At 37.0% G+C, this 10694-nt stretch overlaps 1 protein-coding gene across 1 annotated transcript in view; it reads right to left on the reverse strand.

Annotated features, from left to right (window-relative positions):
* Positions 1 to 10694, reverse strand: part of LOC106882224 (mitogen-activated protein kinase kinase kinase 15) — a 91116-nt gene that overhangs the window by 48357 nt on the left and 32065 nt on the right. Inside the window, exon 8 of the mRNA XM_052978403.1 lies at positions 2868 to 2946. Coding sequence (XP_052834363.1) covers positions 2868 to 2946 — 79 coding nt within the window. The remainder of the gene's footprint in view (positions 1 to 2867; positions 2947 to 10694) is intronic.

Consider the following 10694-nt stretch of genomic DNA (forward strand, 5'->3'; position numbering starts at 1 on the left):
ATATATATATATATATATATATATATATATATATAGGTCTGGACATTTTGCTGGGAATATAGCGATAGGAACCGATGCACCAGTCCTCCTTTCCAAACGCAACTAATGCGTATGTACCAGGGAACATGTCTGTATGGGAATGTTTATGTATACATATGTGTATGTATGTATGTGTAGGTGGGTATATATGTGTTCTCATAATATCAACCTGTTAAATAAAAATTCATTTACTGAGAGTTCCAACATTAATTTAGTTAATATTAACCTTTTCCTTAATAATGATAACAACAAAGTTTTGGTCTCTGAAGTCAACCCCAACAGAATTAGATTTATGTTGAATAATTCTAAGATTACGAATTCTATATATCAGTGTAAAATTACTTCCAGTACCAAAGTCTATTTTTATATCAGTGCCTCTTCTTCTCAGTTGTCTAAAAGAATTTCCAATCATTATTCTACATTTAGGGATGGTAGTAAATACTAGCTCAGGATTTGGTATCTTAAAGATAATAAGAAATTTAATTTGGATTGGTTCATCCTATCAATCTCTTTCCCTTACGACAAAGGTAAAACATTCTGTAACATTTGTAATTCTGAACAATTCCAAATTCTCTTTTCCAAGAATCCACTTTTAAACACGATTATAGAGCGTTCTTACCGATGTAAACATTGGCAGAAACACACCTTTAGCACATATAGGTGATTTCTGCCAATCTATATAATTTGAGCAGTTAGTTCTTCTTTCACTCTACTTCCAATAGAGATATCTATTTCCAAGTCTTGAACATTTATTTAACTCTGCCAGTCCTCAATCAAATCGTCCAACCCATGCTAGCATGGAAAGCGGACGTTAAACGGTGATGATGATGATGATGATAACATATCACTCTATATTTCTCCTTTATTAGTTCTCTCCTAATTGATCTCTTTACCCCTTCTCTTCATATGCGCTACCTTTGAAGTCACATCTACTAACGGTTTTTTAAAATACTTAGTAGTATTCTGTTCATCATTTACACAGTCATCACATTTGTTAAAATGTCTTATTGTTGAGTTTGTTTCTCTTTCTTTCCCTGATGTGAAGATTACATTATTTTACACCATTTATTCCTTTGGGATAATACCAATGTTGTCTTCGAAACATATGTTGGAAGCAAAAGAATTTGAATAACACCTGCGTTTAACTCCATTTAATTATTCATACTATACAAACTACTGCACATTAACCTGGAGTTTCTGCCTTTGAACAGGTTGCAACATCCTTGTTACTTGCCTGAATTTTGCTACCCTGGTAACTATTTATTGAATTTTCCAGGTTAACTGTAAACAAAGGAAAATTCATTCATCCATTTACATATATATATATAAACATATATATACATAAATATATGCATATAAATATATATATATACATTTATATACGTATATATATCAATATATATATATATAAGTCAGTCGCAAGGGTGGATGCTCTGGGGGCATAGTAGCTATAATAAGAAATAGGCTGGGCAAAGTTCAGAGAGCTCCTACCTCTGCTGGTAACAATGGGCTTCTTGCTCAGAGTGAAAGGTAGACTTCACGATGCCTGTGTGTGAACATCCATGCTACATGGCAGTGAAACATGGGCTGTGACTGCTGAGGACAAGCATAGACTTGAAAGAAATGAAGCTAGTATGCTCTGCTGGATGTGTAATGTCAGTTTGAATGCACAACAGAGTGTAAGTATCCTGAGAGGAAAGTTGGACATAAGAAGCATCAGATGTGGTGTGCAAGAGAGACGACTGCACAGGTATGGTCATGTGATGTGTATGGATGAGGACAGTTGTGTGAAGAAGTGTTACACCTTAATAGTGAAGGAAACCTGTGGAAGAGGTAAACCCAGGAAGACCTGGGATGAGGTGGTGAAGCACGACCTTCAAACGCTGGGCCACACAGAGAGAATGACAAGCAACTGAGACCTTCAGAGTTATGACATGCTTGAGAAGACTCAGCAAGCCAAGTCAGATCATAGTTGTGGTCTCATAAAAAGCACTATTCGAGCATGGCTTATGCCAGTTCTACCTGACAGTGGCATGTAGAAAGCACCATTCGAGCATGGCTGATACCAGTGCTGACTGACTGGCACCCATGTCAGTGTCATGTAAAAAGCACCATCCAAGCACTGCCAATGCCAGTGGAGCCTCATTGGTACCCATACCTGTGGCACATAAAAAGCACCATTCAAGCGTGGCTGATGCCAGTACCGAGTGACTTCCACCTGTACTGGTGGCACATAAAAAGCACCCACCACGGTCTCTGAGTATTTGGCATGAGGAAGGGCATCCAGGTGTAGAAACCTTGTCTTTCTCTTTGTCGTGATATCTTATGCTAGTTACAAACAAACTTCACCACTATATAAGTGGTAATGTTTGGTTGCAAGCCTTCATGAAAACATGCCCTAATGTGGTGAAAATATCATCTTGCTTGGAAACAGAAATTCTGTCCCAGTGAAACTCATCTGACCCATGCAAGTATGGAAATGTAGGCATTGTTGCTGTTGTTGTAGGAGGAGGAGAGAAGCTGACAGAAAACAGGGAAGTTTTACAGAGCTCCCATTCCTACTGCATTGGATTGTATCTCCATATTAAACTTATTCTGTCTACCTATTTATAGATACGTAAACAGAATTATTTAGAATTTAAAAAGATGGCCATGATGATAACAGATTAGTAGTCTCTTTGAAAATAGGATCAATCTCTAAGAATCAAACCAGCTGCACTGGAGAATAAGAAATTCAACAAGACAACTAACTCCAGCTATAATCATTGCTTCTCTCCCAATCCCAATTTATATAACTAGAATAATCCATTGTTTAAAAATGAGAATACCTCATAACAGCCATCAGGTTCCTCAGTATCAGTAACTTGATTTTCATTGTCTACCATTTCACACATTAGATTATAAAACCTGAAAAATTAGAAAACAGATTAAAAGCAAGAATATAAGAAAACATAACAGCTTAAATTATTAAACTTCTTACAAATAAATGTTTAAAAATATATTCTAATTACATTGCAAAAATGCTTCTGAGTTGAGTCCTTTTAACCATGGCATAATTGAAATGCATATATTATTGTATATATTTATATTCATTTGCTAGCTACCAAGTATGAAACATTGAACCTTAAGATGAGTGTAGCTAATTTTCTCTCTATCTCAATATGTAATATAACAGTTCCACTTGCAAAAGCCCTGCTTAATCCATCTTTGTTTACTAGTAATTCCTCTGGAGCCATCTTAGCTTCTCTTCTACAGTGTATAATCTCGAAACATATATATATATGTATGTATGAACCGAAGTGCTTGTTTGTATATATTTAGTCACTTTGGTATTACAATATAGAATATATGTTGAGTTATCTATTGTCCTAAGCAAGAATTGTAATAACTAATATCTGCTTGTGCAACTGTTATGCTTGCAGGCAAATATACATGCAAACCTTCTAATTTTTCAGGTGCTGAATGCTATTCCCCATCTCCCTGTTCACTCTTTTCACCTCATCTGCATCCTTAGAATTGGCACACTCCATGTAGGCACAATGAAAAGTAGGTCTGGAGAGTTGTGGAGATGCTAGAATGAAGGCGTGTAGATGTGTGTTGTATTCAAGAAATAAGGTGAAGGAGAGCCTCAGTCAGGTTCCTCACAGGCAAAGAACTTAGGTATAAAATCTGAAAAAGCAACAGTGATGAAGAACAGCAAGTATTATTTCTGCCTCAGCTTCTCAACAGGGACTGCCAGATAAACAAATGGATTGATTTTACAACATCCTTTTGCAAACTATGGTGGGGACTTCAATGGGTATGTTGAGCAGCATCCAGATGGCTTCACGGTGTACATGGAGGCTATGGTATTGGTTTCCAAAATGAGGATGGAACAAAGCTATTGGAGTTTTATGATGCAAATGACCTAATAATCTGGAAACCAGTCAGTCATTTGATCACTAGCCAATCTGATGGCCACACAAACCAGATTGACTACATTCTCACCAGAAAGCAGGGTAGACAGCTGTTCTTAAATGCAAAGAATTTCCAGGTCAAGAATGTAATCCTTAACATAAAGTAGTCATTAGTGACTTCAGACTGTGAGCTAAGATTCCAAGAATCAAACTGGTCTGACAAACTAAGACATGGAAACCAGACTTAAACCAGCCACAAATGTAGAGCAGATAGTGTTATAGGACAAAAGTAACAGGCATGAAAAGATTGGAAGATCTGGGTAGCAGAGAACTATACCAGGGAGCTAGAAGAGAAGCTAGGTAACAAGTACATTTAGCTAGGGGTAGAAAAGAAGTTTGCCAATGCTCTTTGGCATGAGGACCAGAGGCTTGGCAGGTTTCAGATTGCAAAACAGCATGTTTGAAACAACTGCAATATTGTAGAAGAGAAGTGCAGTCAAGTAGATAATGATAAACTTGCATTTAGTGACTCTGAAAAGAAAAAGGCATGGAAGCATCAATATGAAAGGGTACTACATGTGGAAAATGCATGGAGAAAAGAAAGTCTCCCTATTAAAGAACCAACAGAGGAATCAGCTATCAAAGTTAATAGCAAGATAGACAAGATAATTGTTCATGGCTGGCTGATTTAAGGAAAGTACTGGCTTCAAGGAGGTACATTTCTAAAGGGTAACTCATTCGCCTGTTCCTTAATGCATTGCATAAAAATATCATTCATCTATTCCTTTATTAATATACAAAAAAATCAAGTCTGTACACAGAATACAATGAAAGTTATAACAATTTTAAAACAGTAGGTGCTGTCTTTTGTTCCCTCAAAAATATTGCAGTGGCAGGGAAAACTATTCTAGGGGAAATTTAATGTGCTAAAGGTGAAGGACATGAGAACAGAGAAAGCTCCTGAACCATCAAGAATTACCACTAAGATGTTTAAGATATCTGGCAGAGTGGGATATGGCCAAGTCACTTGCATAGTTAATCAGGTTGTCAAGGGAAGAGTCATACCCAACAACTGGTGTAACTGCATCATAGTAAACTGCTACAAATATAAAGGTGATGCCTTAGATAGAAGTAATTACAGAAGTATTTAATTGCTGGACCAGGTCATGAAAGTTACCAAAAGGGTCACAGCTCAACTAATTAGGAAGGAAGTTAACCTAGATGAGATGCAGTTTGGTCTTGTGCCAGGGAGAAGCACTACTGACACCATCTTCCAAGTAAGGCAACTGTAGGAGAAGCATTTAGCAAAAACTAAACTGCCATATGTGGCATTTACTGACATGGAGAAAGCCTCTGACAGAATCCATCACTCCCTCATCTGGTGGTTGTTGCGGAAGAGCTAGGAGTAGATGAGTGGTTGGTGAGAGTCGTCCAAACTGTGTATAGGGATGCTGTCTGTAAGGTGAAAGCCAGCAATAAGTATAACAAGGAATTTAGTGTGTAGGTAGGAGCTCACCAAGCATCAATTCTGAACCCACTCTTGTTTATCATGGTCCTCCAGGCCATAACAGAAGAATTTAAGTCTGGTTGCATAAAGAAGCTTCTCTATGGTGATGATCTTGATCTTATAACTGAAGCTACAGTAGAATTAGAGAACAAATTTCAGGTGCAGAAGCAAAACCTGGAATCAATGGGCCTTAGAGTTAATTTAGCAAAAACCAAAGTACAATTAAGCAAGAAGTAAACAAATTACTAATCCTTTCCAGGAAATGGCCTTGTCTGATATGTAGAAAAAGGTATAGGTAGAAACTTTATACAGTGTGCCCAGTGCTAGTTATGGATACATGAGATGCAGTGAAATCACAAGAAGGTTAACAGAGAAAGTAGTCTTCTTGAGTAGCACATGTGCAAGGACAATAAACATTAAGAACAAACAGGTTATAGATTTCTACTAATGATCAGAGGGATCCTTAGAGGTAGTAGATAGTTTCTGTTAACTGTGAAAGAGGATGGTTTGAAAGTGTGACTGCTAGAATTAGAACTGACTGGGCAAAATTTAATGCTATTAATTTTGTTAGTAACAAAGGGCTTCTCCCTCAGAGTGAAAGGTAGAGTGTACAATACTTATATACAGGGAAACATAAGCTGTGAATGTAGAAGACATGTAAAAGCTTGAAAGAAATGAAGTCAACATGCTTTGTTGGATGTGTAATGTCAGTGTTCGTAAATGGGTTGAGAGAGAAATTGGGTATAAGAGGCATCAGATGTAACATGCAAGAAAGAAGACTGCACTGATATAGTCATGTGATGCATATGAATTATGACAGTAGCATAAAGAAGTGTCAATGTTAAATGTGGAGGGAAATGGTGGAAGACGAAGACAGAAAGAAGTGTACTGAAGTGGAGAAAAATAATCTTCAGTTGTTGAGCCTCATAGAGGAGGTGACGAAGAAGTAAGATGATCGATGATTTGCTGTGCTTGAGAAGACCCATAAAGCAAAATAAAATCGAAATCATAAAGGCATTTTGTTTATATCCCTACATTTGCACACAATCTGTCCCTGACAAACCTCTCCTCAAAAACCCATTTTCCTAACACTTCCTCCATCCCTCCACTTAAGATCACCACTCAGTGTTATTCTCCTCCCCTATGTCTCCTACTTACTCTTTGCCCACCTCATAAACCTACTTGCACACAATGTGTTACTGCTGAATTTCTTTGCCACAATATATCCTTCTAGCACCCCTCCTTCTATTTCTGTTCATTCACTACATCCCCTCCCCCTCCCACTCTACTTTCACAATCTCTTGAACTTACCACCTCTCACCCATCATTGGTACTGCTTCACATATATACACCGCTCAATAATATCTTCACTAACTTTCTCTCTCCTACTGACGTAGTCACGTATCTTCCTTACCGCAAAGCATCCATTTCTGTTTCTTTATTAGCTACATTAACCTCTCATCATTTGGCACGAAATCACCTCTTTGAATACCACTCCCACATCAGTTAAGGAGTCTTGTCTTGTAAATTATTTGGTGACTTCACTGCTGCTGGTGCCAAAGTAAAAAGCACCAAGTATACTCTGTAAAATGGTCAGCATAGGGAAGGGCATCGAGCCATAGAAACCATGCCAAAACAGAAAGAAGAGCTTACCAGCTCCTGTCAAATTGTCCCATATATACCAGCATGACAAATGGACATTAAATGATGAAGATGATGGTGTGTGTGTGTGTGTGTGTGTGTGTCGTAAAAAAATGAAAATGTGAGTGGATAATTCAGAGCAGCACTATGTATTTCAATAGTGTGGTTTATTCCAAATATGAGTACTGAAAGTGCATTGTCAGTGTGCATGTTCAACAGAGCATTGGTGTATCGAGGGAGGAAGCTGGGCATAAGAGTAATTATATGCAGAGTACCAAAGAGGAGACTACACTGATTTGGCTATGCAGTGTGGTTGGATGAGGACAGCTGCATAAAGAAGTGCCAATCATTTAAAGTGGAAGCAAGTTGTGGAAAAGGGAGAACCAGGAAGACATGGGATGAAGTTTTGAAGGTTTATCTCAAAATGCTGAACCTTAAAAAGGAGATGACAGAGAACTGAAATATGTGGCACATTGCATTACTTGAGAAAACTTGCCCACCACAACAAAAATGAGCTCCTAAAACCAAGGTACCTGTAATGGTGCCACATAAAAAAGTACCCAGTACACTCTATGAAGTGGTTGCTGTTGGGAGGGGCCTCCAGCCAAAGAAACCAAGCCAAAACAGACATTGGAACCTGGTGCAATCCCTGACCTTACCAGTTCCTGTCAAGCTATCCAACCCATGCCAGCACAGAAAACAGATATTAAATCATCATCGTCATCATCACCACCACCACCACCACCACCACCATTGCATAACTTAATAGGTAGCATTATGTAAATTTGTATTGTTGCACAACTATCAATTTCCTTAGCCAAAAAACTGAAGCGCAATTTCAAATCATCATCATTAATGAAAGTTTTACCATTCAAAGAAGTTTGCAAACTTCGAAATAAATGGTAATCCGATGGTGCAAGGTCAGGACTATAAGGTGCATGTGACATCACTTCCCAACCAAGCTCCAATGATTTTTCATGAGTTAACAAAAATATGTGTGGTCTAGCATTGTCATGGTGGAACATAATTCCTTTACAATTTGCCAATTCTGGCCATTTTTCTGTGATTGCTTCCTCCAGTTTCATTAGTTGTTGTCAGTAAACAACTGAATTGATCATTTGGTTCCTTGGAAGCAGCTCAAAATACACAGAACCTTTGTAATCCCACTAAATTTACAGCATGACCTTTTTTGATGTAATTCAGCTTTCGATTTGGTTTGTGCTGGTTCATTACACTTGGACCATGATCGTTTTTGATTGATATTATTGTAGACAACCCATTTTTCATTACCAGTGATGATTTATTTCAAAAAAAGGTTGATTTCATCGCGTTTGAGATGCATATCGCAAATATTGATTTGTTGTGTTAAGTGAATCTCTTTCAGTTTATGTGGAACCCAAATATCAAGCTCCTTAATGATTCTAAGACATTTTAAGTGATTTTCAGTTGTTGTGTGTGATACATTTAACCTCTCTGCAATCTCTCACACAGATATAGGACAATCAGATTCAATTATGGCTTTAATTCAGTCAACCAGTAGCTCAACCAGAATGTTGGTTATCTTAGAGTGAAAAATCTTTAGAAAGGAATTTTTTCAACCATTTCTGACATGTGTGTTCTGTTAAGCTATCAACACCATAAACTTCATCTATCTCTTTGTGAGACGCCTCAGCAGCTTTCTTGCCTTTACAAAAGTAAAAAAGCAAAATATGGCAAAAATGTTCATATTTGTACTCCATGTTAAATTTGACACTGAATAGCTGTAAACAAAATTAGGTGCAATTTGCTTCTAAAGTAAGCTAAAATTAACGGCTATCAAATGTCAAAAGGAAAAAAATTATAACATTGACAAAAGACATTCAAAAATATCGTAACTCTATCAATTTGCGAAAAACGAAATTACTTTCTTGCCAACCTTGTTCTGCTAAGGTAAGATCACCAAAATAAGTATTCCCTTCAGTAAGAGATACCATTAAATGTACACTGTATAAAGTTAAGAGCTACTAATAGTTTCTTGCAGTGAAGACATGTGGCTAGGCAGGTTTTTATAACATGCCTTATCTCCAAATAATCATCAAACTCTGAGCAGATGGTCTGTTCTATTTAAAAATCAGGATGCTGGTACACGAGAAACCATGAGAAAAACAAGAAGGTTGATGCAAAAAGTGGAAGGGTGAATAAAAAGAAAATGACAAAAAAGAAAGAAAATTAGAGTTACATCCACTTTGACTGTAGAAGCTGTAATTTAACTCACTGTTGTAGGATAATTCAATGGAAAGAGATCCAAAGTTTGTGAGACAGCTGCTCAATTCAGAGAGGGAGGTGATCTCCAGTTCACCAAAAGAAATTTGCTCATATACTTGCATTTGTTGAAAATTTTGGATCTGGAAATAAGTAATGCAGTGGAATTCTTACATCTAAAAGGAATGTGTGATCTTTCAGCTACATGTAAGTTGCATTTCTTAGATCCATTTATATACAGCATGGATTGCTTAATGATTCTCCTCTTGATTGTATGAGGCTTCACTTTTGGTGATGTGCCAGAGAGAAGGCTGGTGGTTTGCATAATGTCTTTTGAAATCACCTTTGCATAAACCAACAAAACTTTTCTTTCCAGTTACATTATCTTGAAGAATTACTGTGACTTCTGTTTCATAAACAATGGAGTTTATCATACATGCCTGGTCAAGTAGGCAAGCTTCAGGGTCCACACAGTTACAACTGGGAATGGGCTCTTGGTGATGCTTACAAGTGATAATGTTCTTCATATTGGAGCAGCATCTGTATATTTTGAGTGTCTATTAAAAATTGCCCTACATTTATGGTTTACTAGGAAATGCTTATCTAAAAGAGACAGCAAACTTTTTCCTATTTTAGTTTTAACATTTAGGGGAAGGGTGTGAACTATATTATTTTCCTACATCTGTTTCTAGGTCTATTTTTATGATTCATATTTATACTTGAAAGGTCGTAATATATCTTATTTTTGGAGTCACTGTTAGCTTGAGAATTATTATAATATGGGGCTGTCATATGAAATATTTCTTTAGAAGAGGAGAGGTTAGCTATCCTATTACTCTAAATTTCTTTCTTTTCTTTTTCTGTTTTTACTCACCCTTCCACATTTTGCATCAACTTTCTTCTCACTCTTTTCTCCTGATTTCTTATGTACCAGCATCCTGATTTTCAAAGAGAACAGACCATGTGGTCAGAACCTGAAGATTGGATGGAAACGCAAGGCATGTTAGAAAAACTGCCTAATCACAAGTATTCTCAGCAAGAAACTATTTGTAGCTCTTATCTGTATTATGTGTGTGTGTGTGTGTGTGTGTGTGTGTGTGTGTGTGTGTGTATATATATATATATATATATAAGGTTAAGAAGGGTATTGGATTTAACTAAACCCAAAGATACAGGTAATACCGAGTAAGTGCTGTATACCGGCTAGTTTTGCCCCATTCATTGTATAAACAGGATTGGGGATTATAAGTCGTGTATTAGCGTGTGTATGCATAAATAGAGAAAAGGATAAAGAGAACAATGGCAAAGTTAGAAATATATTTTATGGATAGAGTCTTACAGCTGTTTCAGGGAAAATCCAATGCATCCCT

The sequence above is a fragment of the Octopus bimaculoides genome, chromosome 2, assembly GCF_001194135.2.
Source record: "Octopus bimaculoides isolate UCB-OBI-ISO-001 chromosome 2, ASM119413v2, whole genome shotgun sequence".
In the NCBI taxonomy this organism is placed as follows: domain Eukaryota; kingdom Metazoa; phylum Mollusca; class Cephalopoda; order Octopoda; family Octopodidae; genus Octopus; species Octopus bimaculoides.